This window comes from Piliocolobus tephrosceles, chromosome 6 (genome assembly GCF_002776525.5).
Source record: "Piliocolobus tephrosceles isolate RC106 chromosome 6, ASM277652v3, whole genome shotgun sequence".
Classification (NCBI taxonomy): domain Eukaryota; kingdom Metazoa; phylum Chordata; class Mammalia; order Primates; family Cercopithecidae; genus Piliocolobus; species Piliocolobus tephrosceles.
This window is the reverse complement of record NC_045439.1, coordinates 104,297,866-104,317,442: the sequence shown is the minus strand read 5'-3', so window position 1 is coordinate 104,317,442 and position 19,577 is coordinate 104,297,866. Positions and strand designations below refer to the sequence as shown.

Sequence of the window (19,577 nt, the reverse complement as noted above, 5' to 3'; positions counted from 1 at the left end):
AGGAGTTAATGACCAGCCTGGGCAACACAGTGACACACTGTCTCTATAAAAACTTAAAGTTTTTTAAAAAGGGAAGTTACACTGTCCTTGCATGGGTGAGTATGCATATTAAGTGAATACATAATTCAGTAATTGTTAGTTGTTTTTATTATTACTTTACCATCATTATTATTAATAAATTAGATGGAAAATAATTAACCAAAACAAAAAATAAGGGAAAACATATCCTCATTTTAACATGTAACTCTCATAATATCTGTATATGTCATAGGAGAAAGAACATTCCAACAGTGGAAGGAAAGGAAACATCACCTTGCAGTTCCATGGTATAGCAATTGTACCAAAGTGACCTGCAACAACTACTGACTGTCTCTATGCATACATACTTGAACCACAGAGTAACTGAGGCACAGGGAGGAAATGGGCTTAGAATTCTGCTTGCAATTCACTAGATTATATTCAGAAACTATAATCACTGAAGAAATCAAGTGTAATGACTATAAAGTTACTATTCTTTCCCAAAGTGGTAAAAGTATAATTGCAAAGTCAAAAAAGGAACTGGAGGAAAATTTTCAAAAGGTGTATAAAGAGGGGTAGAACTAAAGAAATAGAAATCAATCATTGAAGAAAACCACTAAATAAGGAGATTTCAAACTGAGGTAAATTATATAAACATTACTGCATATTATACAGTCACATGCAAATGTTTTGATATTTTATGAAGTATATTCCTTATGAAATACTGATAGGAAATTACCTGTTCACTGTAATGCCTAACAACACTCCACATAAGCTGATCTCTCTTGTAAAATTGGTATCGAATTTCATAATAAGCAAGCCTGGCAGAAGAAAAAGGAAAGATTCAAAGCTACTTATATAAAAAAAAAGGGACTTAAAATTTGAATGACAGCTAATGCTAATCATAGCCTATTCTTTCACAATTTACTTTGTACATTTACCACATAACAATTTATGATTGTCTTAATAATGGTTACTAAATTATTATAAAAACAGTGCACAAGTTTTTCATATATGCATAAAGAGTGAGGAGATTCTTTAAGTCAACCATCGTCCCCCCGCATAGTGGATTTTAAAGGTTTATTTTCTTATTTCCCACTTTGAATTCTTTCTTTTCTTTTATATGCAATGATAAAATGTTTAAAACATTTTGTATGCCCTGTTTACACTCAAAATTGTGGAGAAGTATTTCTTTTATGTTATTTAAAACTCTACATAAACATTTTAAACAGAAGCATAACATGTTACCATGTGGCAGTGTCATAACAAGCAATTCTTCCACTGTCAGACATTTCCAATTTTTGGTAAAATAATTAATGATGCCATGTGTACGTTGAATATAACTATTTGGTTGAACTTCAAGATCAGATTACTTTTTGGAAAGAATTTCCAAAAAGAGAATTACTGAGTGAAAAGCAACAAAACATTTAAGGCTCCTAACAAATGTAGTTTTCCACTTACACCAACAGTATTTAAAAAGTGCCTATTTCTTAGAACCACCCCTGACTAGTATTAAATAGGATTTTAAAATAGAATCACTCATATTTTAAAATCTTTGATAAGTTGCTTTAATTTGCATGTATTCTTTGATAAATAATAACGCCGTCATTGTGTTTTCCCTTTTGCTAATTTCTCCTATTGTTCTCTGGCCACTATACCATTAGAATCTAGGTTTTTCTTATCAATGTTTAATATTAAGATAATAGTCCTTTCTCTGTCATTATATTTTCCCAGTCTTTTGTTTTTAATTATTTTCATTGATTTTGTTGAAAAGTATTTGATTTTTATGTGGTTAAATATATCTTTTATTTTCCATTGAAATGTTTTCCATTGCTTTTAAACTTAGAAAGACATCCTCTATTCAGAGATGTCTTTTTTTTTTTCTTTTTTTTTTTTTTTTTTTTTTTCAGTTTAGGTTTTTTATTTTATCATTCGTTTTCTCTGAAATTTAGTAGTGTACATGTAAGGTAAAAATGATCTACAGGGATTTTTTTTTTTCACCCAGATAATTACTTGTTCCAATACCATTGTTGAACTGCAATTCAATAACAATTTATTTAATGTATACATATCTAGCATTACATATCTCTGAATATAACATGTTTTAAAAATGGTCAATTTACAATATATGACTTAAAAATTCAATTATTATTCTATATCCACGTATTATCTAGATATGAGCAATCAAAGAAAACAAGATTCTTCACCTTATCATTATGAATACAGTAAGCATTCCTAAAGAGTATAATCACAAATGGACCAAATTCTCCAAATGTAAGTAGTAAAGTTATCCTTTTCCTAAGCTAACATTGCACAAGTGCAGAGAATTAATCTCCAGAAACATGACCTTGTACACCTGCTTCCCAATGTACTCTAACACAAGTCTTACTTGAATATAAGGTCATCCACATCAGTCAGAGTAGCACCTATGCTTTTCAACAGCAAGTTGACAGACTGAACTGCAAACATTTCCTGTTTTTCTTTGTCTGATCCTTCACCTCCGGAACCCAAAGACAAACTCAAATGCAACTAAAAGAAAAATAATGTTCAATAAATGAAAGCTAAATGTGAAAATTTTACATATTTAGGATCCAGGTAGTCCAGAAACAAACCAAAAAAAGTATTTCGATTAGAGTCCTAGTGAAAGCTATTATTTGATACTATACATTATAGCAGAACAACCCACTTACACTTGATTCTCTTTGCTTTTTAAAAAAAAAATACAAATTAGTCTGATCCAAAAATAGAGTTCTAATTTTTACAACGTATATAAATGCCATTGTATTCATATGAAGGAGACCAACACACTTTACAAAAATGTCATAATCATTTTAAGAAGAAAAACATGTCAACTGGCACACAAGTAATCTGCCAGTCAAAATAATAGATAATAACAATAACATGACAATTAAGGTAAGTTAGCAAGTTGTTAAGTTTTTAAAAGTATAATAAGGTTTTCAGCTTCCACAGACCCTCCAACTTAGTATTTAAACATGAGATTTCAGATCCTCATTTAGCTGCTACTTCGTACTGAACCATCATTAGTGCAACAGCACAAGAAGATACAGGCAAAAAGTAATTCAACATGTGTAAAGTAGATGAATTTCCTTTCTCATTTTGTCATTTCCTAGCCATATTAACTAACTAATATAGAGCTCAAGTAAAGTGGACTTGGCTGGGCGCGGTGGCTCAAGCCTGTAATCCCAGCACTTTGGGAGGCCGAGACGGGCGGATCACAAGGTCAGGAGATCGAGACCATCCCGGCTAACACGGTGAAACCCTGTCTCTACTAAAAAAAATACAAAAAAACTAGCTGGGCGAGGTGGCGGGCGCCTGTAGTCCCAGCTACTCGGGAGGCTGAGGCAGGAGAATGGCGTAAACCCGGGAGGCGGAGCTTGCAGTGAGCTGAGATCCCGCCACTGCACTCCAGCCTGGGCGACAGAGCGAGACTCCGTCTCAAAAAAAAAAAAAAAAAAAAAAAAAAAAAGTGGACTTGGGGCAAGGCCAGGAAAGCCTGTGGTTGTTTTTTTCTTTCATGTGACCTTCTGCCCACATGAAGAGTCTGGGAGTGTTGGGATCCAGGAAAGGTAACCACGGGTAAACACTGATCCAGCCTTTCCCTAGGGCATCATCACTATGGGCTATGAAAATAATTGTTGTTCATAATCTTTACCATTAGACTTCATGGCTCAATTCCCACTGTGCCTAAGAACACAAATAGGTAAATTATCAATCATTAATATCTCTCTAGAATACAATATCCATGAAGCTATTTTATACCTCCACAGCAACTTTCATAATAAGCATTCAGTAAATATTTGTTTCAGGTGTGACTCAATCCCACAAATAACTGATTTTCACTTAAAAGTGAAAAAGAAATGGTATATTACCTATCACATAAAACATTATCAATTTTAAACCTGACACTATCAATGTCTGATATCACCAAACTGATATACCAATTTAAAATAATAATTTCATTTTAGAAATCCATTCATTTAGCTGAAGAACTGGTACATGCAATTGAAAGTAATGTGCTGTAAACAGTTTTTGAGAATGTAAAGGATCATCAATATTTTAAAGAGTTACTTAATTATAAATCTGGCCCATTACACAAGTTTAGAGCATTATGGTTGATAGCATTTGTGAATTTACTAAGCAGTCACCTTCTCCTATAAAAGCTAAAAAGAACAACAAAAGGGAAAAAAGAAATGAGTTCATAAAGTACAAAATCAGGCAAATGAAAGGTATCCAATTTTCCACTCCCTTAGTTACAATCAAATTTTGGAAGGGGGGAAAAACACCACATCAACAGTATAGTACCTACTTCAGCGTTTTCGCATTCTGGTTACAGCACCCATTACAGCTCTTTGTTTAGACAGTGATAGTAGTTACAAAGTGCAACCAAAACATTAAACGTTGGCAAGCACTTCTACGCTTAATTAAGAAATGCTTTTGTCAGCTTCTTCTTTGAATAAGGGGGTTATTAATTCAAGACTGGAAACATGCTCTGGTGGTTTCTCTGTGGGAATTATGGCTGTACATATGTTACAGAGAATTGTCTTAATTATTTCGATTAATCAAATAAAATTCCCACCAAATACATGATGCAACAAATTAAAACCTACGATGGTCCACAGACCCTTTAAAAAGTTCTACAATAATTTCACTAAATTTTCAAATCAATAATTACAACAAACCTTCACAGGAGAAATATGGAAATGTTCAAAAAAACTAAGAATTGACATATCAGTCATTGAAGTCTCCATTAATTCTGCATTTAGAGCATCAATATCTTGTTGGATTAACTTTGTCTGAAAAAAATAAAATCAAAAATTTCTATTTTAATTTTTTTCTCTATTATAGTTAGTTCAAAAAAGGCTGATTTAAATTTTCTTTAATTTTATATTTTTCCCAAGAAATGAAAATTTTTACCCGTCTTCTTTCAGCTTCAGGGTCTGTTGTTGGGGTAAACAGTACAATAACAGCTCCTAGAAACCCCTGATCAATTTTTAAGGCCATTTCCTGAATGAGGACCATAAAATACCTAAGGAAAAAACATTTAAGATGGAAAAGGATTTCTACCAAATCTTTTAATTTTTGATGTTAAAACTTTGATTTTAGTGAAAAGCCACAGTTATATCTTGTTCCTTCATCTCCTAAAAATTATGTTAGTAAGATCAAAGTCTTCTCAGATTGAGACCTTTTCACTGGAGTGAAAGCTTCACTCAGGGTAATATTGCTGCATTAACACTTAGCACTTACAGTCCCAAATGCTACATTCATCATATCACAGATGAAACAAATACAACTAGATCATGTAGCATGTATGATCCAATTTTTAAAGTTCACAGCGATTACATTAAAGAACATAGCTCACAAATACATATCATTTAGATTTCACTTACTATTTTATATTCTAATTGGAGTTATAAAGGGAAGAAGATACTTGAAGAAATTCTACACTTTAAAATATGTAGAGACTACTACTGAAATAAGTTGAAGCATAAAAGATTACTTGACCAAAAGTGAATTAAAAGGTTCAGTTGGAAAACACTTTTTACATGAAAGTCACTTTCAAAAAGAGTGAGATTTATTTTCAAAGTAGATTCTCATTTTAAATTCCTTTAGAGAAACAGCAGGAATCTTTACTTACTTGAACTGTAAGACTTTACTGTACTCATTAAATCTTGTGATGACACTCACATCAATGAAAGGCTTGGGCTCTAAGAGGAAGAAGTAACACATGAAAAAAAAATAATGGTTTATACTAGGTCAAACTAATGCCTATTTAACTTTTATAAATAAGTTGTATCTATGTCACAACTTATTTCTTTTTACCTGAATCTAAAGCAATAGATTTTGGAGGGGCAACAGGATGAAATACAACAGGGAACATTGCACCTGGCAACTGATTATCAACCTGAAAGAAAAGAAAACCAACTTAGCAAGATTTCAAATAATTTAAACTTTTAGTTTCAAAGATAACGTTATAGAAGAGGCCACTACTTTCATCATAATTAAGTGTCTGCATGTATATATGGTGTAATTAGAAGTTTCATTTTAAACCTGTAAACGTTATATACTTCAGCAAGGGTAAGGCTTTCTCTCATAATTGTATTAACAGTGTACAATATGTACATCATTAATGAAAATACTTGTATCTATGGATCCGCAAGATTTCAATTCTCTACAGTTTAAATAAAATATAAGTGGAAACTGAATATGAAATTAGGGAATAAGGTAAAAAGAAAAAGAATTAAAGTAGGTTAAACAGTACTTAACAGCTAAAAGGAAGGAAGGAAGGGAGGAATGCTGGGAGGGAGCAAGCAAGCATCCAAAAGGAACCTCCAGCAAAGTTCTGCTCTCTGCCCTGAAGAATGACAAAGGAAAATCTTATATGGGGGTCCCATGACAAATTCAAAGGAACATTTAAAAATAACAATCTCAGTGCAAGAAAACCCTTTTGCAGGCTAATTGATCAAAATTAGTCACGAAGTTTATATATAAGATGTTGAATAAACAGGATATGTGGAAGAAGGGGAAAAAACATACAAAGATACCAATTACAATGTAAACTATAAAGTTGTAAAAAAGAAATTTCATTCCCAAGATTCCCAAAGTGATGATAAATACTTATTTGAGGATGACAACGTTACCTGAAGCCAGTACAACCTGGCCCTTAAACTTCTCTGGTGAGAAGATTGCTTAAATTCAATCTGAATTCCTGATAAAAAGTCTCGTTTAATAGGGCAACGAATAGGGAGGCGCATTTCCATTGGATCTTTATCAAAATTGACCTGGAAAAAAAGCACATGGTATTGTGATGAGCTGATATTAGCACAGTAGCTATTCTATTTTAAATATCTGTTTATTGATCAAATTGAAAAAATCTTTATCTTTGTGTCTCACCAACAGATCTATCTTAACAAGACAACAATTGTGAAACTTTTCAAGTATAGAAACTATAGTTTACAAAACATGCTTTATGTAAAAGAAAACTTCTTCAAATAATGAATAGTTCCAGATAATTCTTTTTTTTTTTTTTTTTTTTTTTTTTTTTGAAACGGGGTCTTGCTGTCACAAGTGCAGTGGCAAAATCACAGCTCACTGCAGCCTCAACCTCCTGGCTTCAAGTGATCCTCCTGCCTCAGCCTCCCAAGCAGCTGAGACTACAGATGTGACACCATGCCCAGCTAATTTTAATTTTTATTATCTTTTTTGTGTAGAGACAAGGTCTCACTATGCTGCCCAGGCAAGTCTCAAACTCCTCCTAAAGTACTGGGATTACAGGTGTGAGCCACTGCACCTGGCCCCAAGATAATTCTAAACAAATCTGTTTTGCAATCAATAATTGATAGTTTAGTCATGTCTGACACTAATTATATTTTTTTATCATTTAAGTATGGCCAAAATTGATGGGGGTGGTGGGGAATGTAACTGGTGACAGTGCTACCCAAACCATCAGACAACAACGACAAAGAGTAACCAAACTGCATGATTAAACTAGAGCAAGCTGGAAATTGCAGTCAAGCTTCTTCAACCTTCCTGGGGCATAGGTGACTTTTAGTTTTAACTGTGTAAAGGCCCAAGTGGAGTGCATCTTTATTTGTGAATGCCTACTCATGTCCAACAATCACTCACATTTATTGAATTTACTTGAGCAGGTTTTTGTAGGTTTTTCCTCAATGAAATATGTAATTTTACAGTCTTTATTTAGCAATATGTATTGGTGTCATTCAAAATATAAAAAAAAATTTCAATGAACCAATCTTCTTCCTAATCATTCTGAAAACAAGTTCCATAAGACTATCTGATTTGTTTTTTTTTTTTTTTTTTTTTTTGAGACGGAGTCTGGCTCTGTCGCCCAGGCTGGAGTGCAGTGGCTGGATCTCAGCTCACTGCAACCTTCGCCTCCTGGGTTCACGCCATTCTCCTGCCTCAGCCTCCCGAGTAGCTGGGACCACAGGCGCCGGCCACCTCGCCCGGCTAATTTTTTGTATTTTTAGTAGAGATGGGGTTTCACCGTGTTAGCCAGGATGGTCTCGATCTCCTGACCTCGTGATCCGCCTGTCTCGGCCTCCCAAAGTGCTGGGATTACAGGCTTGAGCCACCGCGCCCGGCCCTGATTTGTTAATAGTATTATAAAAATATTAAAATGCAATAAAATTATTAAAACACCGATTTAAATCCTGTTTCACAGTATATGATTAAATAACAATATGTTTTAATTAAAAATATGTGTATCAGTCATACCAATCCTATTAAGAAATAAAAGTTTATCTACTAATAAGTTCATTTTTTTAACGTCTTTACTTGGGCACTACAATTTTACTTACTACCACCACCAGGAAAATACACATATAAAAATCAAAAGAATTTTGGTATACCTCAAAATTATTATCTAGCTTAATCCAGCCATGGTCTCTTGATATTTGATGTTTCTGATAGGATTGTTCCAATAAGATTATCTGCTTTTGACTAAATGGCTTCCATTTCCGTTTTGGTTTCATCTCCCAAACAACACCAGAACTGAATAATTCACACAAAAAAATTAAATTAGCAATATGTATTTAGATCTGTGGAACTTTATGCAACTCCAGATTATTGTAACTATTATTTTCCTATGATAATTACATTGGTATAAGGAACTTCTTAAAGTAACGAACTATACCTGTGTTGCAAGAGTACAAAAATAAAAGAGGCAGGCAAGAAAGTAACTTTTTCTATCAATGTTGACATCAATCAATTAAGGGACTGGCAAACTTTTTCTGCAGAGGGCCATATATTAAATAGTAAATATTTTAGGTTTTCTGGACTGAGACAAAATTCAAGTTATTAGATAGGCAACTTAGATACAAAAGAAAGAAAAAACTCCCATAAATTTTTAATTGATGAAATTTAGAATATAAAATAAGAGCAATTCTTAAAAACAAGTCTATTAATGAAAAAATAAACTTCTTTTGTGAAAGTAACATGTCACTTAGTGTTATTTATTACCAAAACCTATCGCAAATGTTCATCTATTAATGGTAATCTGTAATGAGCATCTTTAAAAATACCATTTCACACAGATAGGTGCTGCCAAATACTGACATTGATCAATGAGAATTTATTTTACTTGAGCATATATATCACTTGCAAGGCATTTATAAAATTCTATTAAATTATTCTCTTGATATGTGCCTTTTAGTATATTAATACATTACAGGTCAATCACTTCCAATTTTAAGTTAGGTAGAAGCTCCTCAATTGCACAAACGAATTGTGAAATGAGGAAATTTCCTTACACCTACATTGAGGTCAGAAAAAATGTTGCTGGAACTGGAGTTGCAGGCCATAAAATGTATCCTCTCCAAATATATGTGGAAGTGGAGATTTTGCTTCATGTTTTAACTTTGGACAGCACAGGAAGTACATGGAATATCTTGATATTACTTGAGATTCAAACATTAGTTGTCTTCAAAATTGACTATACTGTAGTATAAATTTTTCACATAAGCACTGTCTTCCAATTTTAGCTTGAAATTCATTTAAAAAATCATCAATTCTGCAATTATGCAACAAAAACTGATTTCCAAAGCCACTATTATTGCATCATTAATTCTGCAACAAAAATTAATTTCCAAAGCCACTATTATTGGTGTTTAATAATAGTGGTTGAGGGTGGTTCTTTTTGTTCAAAAAAATTTTAATCCTGGCCCAGAACTCAAAGAGTACAATAAAAAGTTACTGCTGCTAACCCATCAAACTGCTATGTGGTAACACAAGTTAGAACATTCAGATTCTAGTTCCGGCAAAAATTCACAGAACTGATGATAGTTAAGTCCACAAGTTTTTTCACCGGCTTTATGAATTTGTCCAACTAATTCTTTTTCTGTTCCACACATATTTTTCCCATAATCAATTGTATCTATCTTCAGGTTATATTGAATTAGTATTTCATCAGCTTGTTTGAAAATATTCTCACCTATAGTTGTCCTAGGCAAACTATTTATAGAGGTTAATCCTTTAGTCACTTCAAACTCAGTGCTGACTTCTCAAATATATAACTGAACAGTATTGGTAACAACTGTTGACTCATCAAGAGCCAAGGGAAACCACTCAATATTATTTGCCTTGTTTTTTAAATTGACTATTGATGTTGTTCGGAATGTCTTCAATTCTTTAAGCAACTGTTCCTACTGAAAGGCTAATGGCCTTAAACAAGTTCATTTTCTCTGGATACATTTCTTTAGCTGCTGCAATCAGACATAATTCAATTAACTCACCATTGGTAAAAGACTTAAAAGACTTTCCTGGCTTGGCTAACAAATAAGTCACTCAGAAACTCACTTTGCTTGCAGCCTCATTATTGTTTTTTATATTTGTGAAGATGTTCTTTGTGATGATATATTTTGCCTTAAATTTTCTAATTTTTCTGGCGATTGCTTTCCTGTGATTTGGAAATGTTATGGTAAGTGCTTAGTTTGGAAACTATATTGTCAATATATATTGTATTATTTCAGCACAGCTGTAGTTTCATAACATAGTAAAATAATGCTTTTTTAAATAAGAAGATAATCCACATTTCATTATGCCCTAAAAGAATAACATTCAAAGTCCACTTTTCTCTTGTTTTGGTATGATGGATATATATCAGTAATAAAAAAAATGCTGTAGAACAATATGCATGAACTCAAACACGCTGTGAGTTGTAATGCACTGAGTAGCAATGTCAAAGTAGCCATGCAAAAGAACAAAAATCACTGCGTCCCAACAAAACATTATTTATGGGAAATAAACTGAATTTCATAATTTTCATGTGTTATTTTCTTTTAATTTTTTTTCAACTATTTACAAATGTAAAACAAATTATTCTTAAGTCAAAAGCTGTACAAAAACAGGCACTGGATTAGATTTGGTTCACAGGCCAAACTTTGCTGGCACCTGAATTAGAGAATACTAAAATCTATAATACTTTACTTTACATAGCTTGTTTATATTAGTCAATGGTAGTGTTAACAATGTTCTAACTATAAAATGTATTTAGAGGATAACAGTCAATAAAGGCACTGAATAAAATATCTACTATAGACAATATAAATCCAACATTATTCATGATAAAAACTCTGAGACAACTTAAAGGGGAACTTCCTCAATTTGATAAAGAGCACCTACAAAAAACTTATAGCTAACATCATAGTGAGAAACCAGATGCTTTCCCACCAAGATTAGGAACAAGGCAAGTATGTCCACTCTCAACTATTCCCACCTTAAAATAGTACTGAAGTCCAAGAAGTGGTAAGCCAAGAAAGTAAAGTTGGGAGTGAAGAAATCAAGTGCCTATGTTCACATTTGACATGACTGTCTAAACAGAAAATCCCAAAGAATCAACCCAAAAACTCTGGTAACTAATAAGAAATTATAAAAATTATAACAACATTGCAAAAATATAAGGTTAATATACAAGTCAACTGCTTTCTTACATGCCAGCAATAAACAATTAAAATTTAAAATAAAAACAGAATACCATTTACATTAGCACCAAAGAAACAAACACTTAGGTATAAACAAAATCTAATACAAAGTGTATGTGATCTAAATGAGGAAACTACCAAAGTCTTTCAACAAATTATGTTGGAACACCCGGACATCCATATGCAATAAAGCAAATCTAGACATAGAGCTTTCATCTTTCACAAAAAATAACTCAAACTGGATTAGACTTAAATGTAAGTTTGAGATCAGCCTAGATAACATGGTGAAATTCCATCTCCACAAAGAAATAAAAAATATCAGCCTGGCATGGTGGCACGTGCCTGTAGTTCCAGCTACTCAGGAGGCTGAGGTGGGAGGATTGCTTGAGCCTAGCTGGCAGAGGTTGCAGTGAGCGGTGATTACAACACTGCACTCCAGCCTGGGCAATAGAGTGATACTCTGTCTCAAAAATAAATACATACATACATACATAAAAATAAATAAATATAAAACACAAAATTATAAAACTCCTAGAAGATAATAGGAGGAAATCTAGGTAACTTTGGGTATAGTGAAGACTCCTTATATACAACCCCAAAAGCACAATCCATGAAGAAAAATAATTGATAAGTCTGATGTAAAATATAAAATTTCTGCTGTTAAAAACAGTTAAGAGAATAAAGGGATAAGCCACAGACTGGGAAAAAGTATTTGTAAAACACATATCTGATAGAAGATTAGTATCCAAAATAAACAAAGAACTCTTAAAACTCAACATTAAGAAAATAACCTAATTTTAAAATGGACAAAAGATTTGAACAGGTGGCTCAGGAAAGAAGATATATAGATGGCAAATAAGCATATGAACAGATCCTCAACATCATGTCTCATCAGAAAACTGCAAAGTAAAGCAATGACATACTACTACATCCTTATTAAAATAGCTAAAATCCAAAACATTGACAATACCAAATTTTGGCAAGGATGTGGAGCCACAGGAACTCTCATTTATTGCTGGTGGGAATGCAAAATGATGCAGCCACTTTGTAAGATAATTCGATATTTCTTACAAAACTAAACATACTTTTATCATATGATCCAGCAATCACATTCCTTGGCACTTACTCCAAAGAGGAGAAAAACATATGTCTACACAAAAACTTGCACATGAATGTTTCTAACAGCTTTATTCATAATTGCCAAAATGTGGAAGCAACCAAGATCTCCTTCAATAGTTGAATGGATAAACAAACTGGAGTGATAGTCCATTCATACAATGGACTATTTAATAAAAAGAAATGAGCTGTCAAGCCATGAAAAGAAACAAAGGAACCGTAAAAGCATATTGCCAAGTGAAAGAAGTTAATCTGAATAGGTTACATACTGTTTGATTCCAACTATATGAAATTCTGAAAAAAGAGAAACTTTGGAGACAATAAAAAGATCAGCGATTTCCAAAGGTTTAGAAGAGGAATGGAGGGATTAACAGGAGGAAGCTGAGAGACTTTTAGGGCAGTGAAACTATCTTATATAATACTGTAATGGTGAATACAGCTTATTATGCATTTGTCAGAACTCATAGAATGTACAACACAAAGAGTAATACTTAACATTAGATACAGAAGTTAGATAATAATGAAGTTAGATAATGTAGTATCAGTATTAGCTCATCAATAGTAACAAATGTACCACACTACTGCAAGATGTTAGTAACGGGAAAGAAGAGTGTGGGTATATGAAAAGTCTTTATTTTACACAGTTTTTCTCTAGATATAAGGCTGCTCAAAAAAAAGTCTGTTTTTTAAAATTATGAAACTGATGTTTTTCCTTTGGAAATCTAGATTTCACTGAATGTGTAACATGTCATAAAAAAGGTAATGAAGTTATTTTAGATAAATTTTTAAATGTTCTTATAAAGGTGCACCTGACAAACTAGGACAGCATATACAATATTAAAGTAAAAAGTTTTATCAAAGAACAAAACAGAAAACTGGACCTATATAACTAAAAATGATTACCATATTTAGTTTAAAAAATCATATAATACTGAAATATATAACAAAGAATGCATTGCCTATATACATATAAATATATTAACATTATATTAATAGTATGTATGATACCGTTTATAATCATTAGTTTGTCAGGTGTTGTGCAAAGTTCATTACACAGATTATCTATTTACTTTTCTCCTTAATTTGCTTTTCTTTCCCCAAACGTGCTTATTGATAGATCCTATTGTGGCTATATTTGGTATCACGTCAACCATTCCACCCATCAGCCTCCAAAAAAGAATAAGCCTTTTACCAAATTCAGTGTGATTTTTAAAATCAACTAAATATTCTAATATTTTTCTTACACAGGTTTAAATAGAACTACAGAAAATAACTGGTCCCATAACTATTACAAAATTCTAAATGGCCACCCATTAAAGATTATGTACTCATATCAAATACTGCCTCCTCTCTGAACCTTGTTTTCAATTTGTTTCTGTTTCCCCTGACTCGACAGTTTCTCCAACCTCTACTGCACAAACTAGTCACTTATACCTCTGTATTTCCATTGCACACGTACATCCTTCTTTGTACATCCTTTCCTTTTCTATTTTTGCAACTCATTAAACACAGACACACACACACACACACACACAAGGACAACAAGGAAAGAAACAAACCACTTTTTTCCCCACCAACTGACAATGAGTAGCATCTTAGTCATCTTTATATCCTCAGGGCTTTTCAACGAACAGTTCAAAGAATTATTCAGTAAGTTTTACTGAATAAATATACAGCATACGAAAGTCAAACCAGGTATCTTTTTACTTTCCTCAAATTGGCTATTATGAACTCAATGCCTTTTAAAGGTTTAGGATGTCTTATTTTCCTTCTTGCATACCTGGTTATCCCAATATATGAAACTTCCTGCTTGCTTTCATTGTTAACCAGTGAAAGCCCAAGACTGTGGAGAGACAAGTTTATTTCATAATCAGCCTGTTCCATTTCTTCTGCCTGTAGTGCTTTGGAAACCAAGGCAACATCATCGGTGAAAAGCAAAACTCTCTGGCGCCCATCTAGAAATGATACCCAGTGTATCTGGATGTTTGCATCATATGGAAACTGTCCACATTCATCCTGGGAAAAAGAAAGACTTTTCATTAAACCCACACATAGTAACTTTTTATTATATAAAATTGAACTATAATAACTGAGAAAGATTGAAAAAGTTTAAGAAGCACTACTAAAATTGAAAAATTCTAACCATCAAAATGACATAAATTAAATTAAGTTATAATCTATTTTAAAATATACTCACGAATTATTTTCAAAAACTAAGACTAATAGTATGTAGTTTTTTAATACCTTAGTGTGAATTACCAATTGAGTGCTGAAAGGGCACAGAACAGGATTTTCAAAAGGATACTTTGGTGGCACCAATGCAGTAAGATGATTATTTGTCTCCAAGCTGGAGAACAGAATGGTTCAGAAGTTTTATCAGAAATGTAACCTTAGGCCAGGTGTGGTGGCTCACGCCTATAATCCCAGCAATTTGGGAGGCTGAAGCGGGTGGATCACCTGAGGTCAGGAGTTCGAGACCAGCCTGGCCAACATAGTGAAACCCCATCTCTACTAAAAATACAAAAATTAGCCAGGCATGGTGGCGGGCGCCTGTAATCCCAGCTACTCAGGAGGCTGAGGCAGGAGAACTGCTTGAACTCAGGAGGCAGAGGTTACAGTAAGCTGAGATAGCATCACTGCACTCCAGCCTGGGCAACGGGAGCAACACTATGTCTCAAAAAAAAAAAAAAATAACCTCAGACAAAACCAGCCTAGCTTATTTTTATGTTTTCATGATCTATAACATAGGAAATATTTATGTGAATCACACTGGTGAAGCACTTAAAATGTATGTAGCACTTAAAAATATAAGCCTTGATTTGGTCAGTGTTTTCAGAGGTTAAAATAATAAATTCCACTTCATTCTAGGTTTAATGAAAATATAACAGTTCATTTCAATAAGGAGTACAAGTACCTACTATGTACTTTCCATTCCATGCTTTCAAGGGGAGAAAACAAAAAACTAAAACAACTGAAGTTACCACGAGCATAAGACAGTTGAGCATCACTAACGTTCAAAATTTACTAATACTTTCAAGGTATATTATATAATCAAAGAAGCCTGCCCAGTTTTTTTATTCTAACAAGAGATCAAATTTTCAAACATACCTATTAAGAAGGTGAATTCTATATCTGTAAACTACAAAATGTGCTATGTATCTTAGTTCACAGTTATTCTTCCAATATTATTTGACTCTTGTTTTTCATCTATTTCTTGTGTTAAAAATTAAATGAAGTACAATAAAATATCCCCAGGTGATTGTGTTTCAGTTAATTTCTAGCATTTTAAGTTTTACATGTTGATGCAATACTATTCATTGCATGAAGGTTGCATGAAGGTTTATGGCTATCACTCCTTCTTTGTCACATTATCATTATCTATTTAATACTTTTGCTTTGAAATGGTCAGAAATTAAAATCAACAGAGGGTGATACCTCCTAAATGAAAGAGTAGAAGCAATGTGGCTTCACTCTTTATCACAGAAAACCAAACATAAACTTCTAGTGCCAAGATTATCACCAGCAATATCCCAGAACTTGAACCTGAGGCTGACACAATTCCTGGAGGCACAGAGAAGAGAAAAGCTCCACGCAGATGGTAAGAGAAATGAATTTCTCTACCGACAATGCCTCTCCCCAAATCTGCTTGGCACTGCATGCAGGAAATTTCTCTTTGGCTCACAATTTCTACACTGGATAAAGTGAGATCAAAGTAGAAAGCCAGCTTCCCCACATCTTGGGTTTTCTTGCAGGAAAACCACTCCTGACTCAGCCCATGGGAAGCATCACAAGTGCCTTAGGAAGAAAAACCCCCAGTGGAGGCTACAGGAAAAGATGGGAAGCAGGATTAAAAACTCCAGCCCAAGAATTTCTGCTTTTTATTTCAGCCAAAGGAGATGCCTATTCAGAGTGGCTGTTCAGGAGCACAACATTGTGGGAGGCACAGTCCATAAATCTTCTGAGGAGGAACCACTGGGCAGGCTTCCTACATAGCTGGGATATCCCCTTTGAGATGCAACCCCCTCCCCACCACTGGAGACAGTACTGCCAAATGTTTCTGGGAACTGAAGCAAACCAGGACTTATGCCACCATCTAGTGCTAATAATAGGAAGCAGTGACCTAGGATAAAGGAGACCCATAGGCAACTGCAAAGGACCTCTAAGCAAACATACTCTAGAAAAACCAAAACAAGCCAGAGAACAAACACTGGAATAAATAAATAATCCTTCAGTGTAAAGCCATAGACGCGTATCCACAAAAAGAAACAGCAAGCAGGGAACCATAGACAAAGCAAAGTACTAGTGACAAACTCTGATAAGACAGCCACGTGTGAGTTCTCAGATCAAGAATTCAAAGTAGCAATTCTAGGAAAGTCAGCAACTTCCAGACAACACAGAAAAACAATTAAGAGAGAAATTGAAACAGATTGAAATCATAAAATTAAACAGAAATGCTGGAATGACTAAATAAATTTGCTGAACTGAAAAATGTATTACAGGCTCTCAATAGCAGACTGGGTCAAATAGAGGAAGGAATCAGTTAGCTCTAAGACAGCCTATTGGAAAATATACAGAGGAGAAAACAGAATAAAAAAGAGCAAAGAATGCCTGCAAAATATAGAGAATAACCTCAAAAGAGTAAATCTAAGAGTCACTGGTGGTCAAGAGACAGGTGAGAAAGAGCAAGGGGTAGAAAGTTAATTAAAGAATTTATAAGAAAAAACTTTCCCTATTGGAGAAAGATAGAAATATACAAGTAAAGGTCATAGATCACCAAACAGATTCAATCCAAATAAGACTACCCTAAGGCATATAATAATCAAACTCTAAAAGACCTGTGACAAAGACAGGACCCTAAAAGTGACAAAAGAAAAGAAGCAAATAACATATAAAGAAGCTGCAATTTGTCTGGCAACTGACCTCTCAGGAAACTATGCCCTGCAGGAGGCAGTGGGACAACACATTCAAAGTGATGAAGGGGAAGAAAAACCCTGCAAATGAAGAATATTGTATCAAAAAAGCTATGGTTCAAACATGACAGAGAGATAAAGTTTTTATCAAACAGAAGCTGAAGGAATTCATTACCTCTAGACCCATCTTACTAAAAATGATAAAAGGAGTTCTTCAATATGAAAGCAAATGATGTTAAAATGAAAAAAAAAAAATTGGAGGCATAAAACTCACTGATAAAACTAAGTACACAGACAAATTCAGAATAATCTAATACCACAATTGTGGTGTATAATCCACTCATATATCTAGTATGAAGACTAAAAGACAAATCTATCAATAATAATTACAGCGACCTCTTAATATAAAAAAGATGTAAATTGAGACAACAGAATGTCAAGATGTATGGGGGATGGACTTAAAAGTGTAGCGTTTTTAGTTTTTCCTTTTTGGTTTCCTTGTTTTCCTTTCTGATCAAAGTCAAGCTGTCATTTGTTTAAAATAATGTACTGTGTCTATAAGATGTTTTTCTCTGACAGTATGTTTTTAGTTCATTGCTTTGTATTTTTTGTGTATTTATTATAGGTTTTTGCTTTGTGGTTACTATGAGGCTTACGAAAAACATCTTATAGACACAGTACATTATTTTAAACAAATGACAGCTTGACTTTGATCAGAAAGGAAAACAAGGAAACCAAAAAGGAAAAACCTATAATAAATACACAAAAAATACAAAGCAATGAACTAAAAACATACTGTCAGAGAAAAACCACTTAACCGTTAAGGAAGACAGTAAGAAAAGAAGAAAGAAAGAGAGGCATTATAAAAGAATCAGAAAGGTTGGGAGCAGTGGCTCATGCCTGTAATCCTAGCACCTTGGGAGGCTGAGGTGGATGGATTGCCTGAGGTCATGAGTTTGAGACCAGTTTGGCCAACATGGTGAAACCCCGTCTCTACTAAAAATACAAAAAAATTAGCCAGGCGTGGTGGTGTGCACATGTAATCCCAGCTACTAGAGAAGGCTGAGGCAGGGGAATTGCTTGAACCAAGCAGGTGGAGGTTGCAGTGAGCTGAGATTGCACCACTGCACTCCAGCCTGGGCAACAGAGCGAGACTCTGTCTCAAAACAAAAAACAAACAAACAAAAAAACAGAAATCCTATAACAAAATGGCAGTAGTACGTCCTTAGTTATCAATAATAACAATGAATGTAAATAGACTAAATTCTTCAATTAATAGAAATGGAGTGGCTGCATAAATAAAAAAAAGGGGCAAAACTATATGTTGTCTACCAGAAACACACTTCACCTATAAAGACACACATAAGGTGAAAGTGAAGGGATAGAAAAAGATATTCCACACAAATGGAAACCAAGAAAAAAAGAGTAGGAGTAGCTATACTTACATCAGATAAAAAAGATTTCAAGGCTAAGATTGTAAAAAGAGACAAAGTCACTACATAATGATAAAGAGGTCAATTCAGCAAGAGGATATAACAGTTGTAAATATATGTACCCAACATCAGGGCAGCCAAATATATAAAGAAAATAATAACAGATCTAAAGGAAGAGATACAATATTAATAGGGGACTTCAACACCCCCACTCTCAGTAATAGAGAGATCATCCAGTCATAAAATCAACAAAGAAACACTGGAGTTAAACTACACTTCAAACCAAATGGACCTAACAGACATATACAGAACATTTCATCCAACTGCTACAGAATATACATTCTTCTCATCAGCACATGGACCATATGGTAGGCCACAAAACAAGTCTCAAAAAATTCAAAAAAGTTGAAATTATATCAAGTATCTTTTCTGTCCATAATGGAATAAAACTGGAAATCAGTAACAAGAGGAAGCTGTAAAGTATAAAAACACATAGAAATTAAATAATATATTCCTGAATAATAAGTCAATTAAGAAAGTAAGAAGGAAATATAAAATTTTCTTAAAACAAATGAAAATGGAAACACAATATATCAAAATCTACAGGATACAGCAAAAGCAGCACGAAGAGGGAAGTTTAC

General features: G+C 33.6%; 1 protein-coding gene across 2 annotated transcripts in view; it reads right to left on the bottom strand.

Moving 5' to 3' along the window:
• The window catches only part of VPS13C (vacuolar protein sorting 13 homolog C), a 189,917-nt gene that overhangs the window by 23,846 nt on the left and 146,494 nt on the right, over positions 1-19,577 (bottom strand). For both annotated transcript variants that reach the window (XR_002735024.1, XM_023228560.1), the window contains exons 65-73: positions 14,374-14,609; positions 8,409-8,550; positions 6,678-6,818; positions 5,860-5,941; positions 5,675-5,744; positions 4,954-5,065; positions 4,719-4,832; positions 2,408-2,547; positions 758-839 (exon numbers count right to left, since the gene is read on the bottom strand). Coding sequence is in view for 1 of the 2 variants with exons in the window: in XM_023228560.1 (XP_023084328.1) it covers positions 758-839; positions 2,408-2,547; positions 4,719-4,832; positions 4,954-5,065; positions 5,675-5,744; positions 5,860-5,941; positions 6,678-6,818; positions 8,409-8,550; positions 14,374-14,609 (1,119 nt within the window). In the remaining variant the exon portion in view is untranslated. The remainder of the gene's footprint in view (positions 1-757; positions 840-2,407; positions 2,548-4,718; positions 4,833-4,953; positions 5,066-5,674; positions 5,745-5,859; positions 5,942-6,677; positions 6,819-8,408; positions 8,551-14,373; positions 14,610-19,577) is intronic.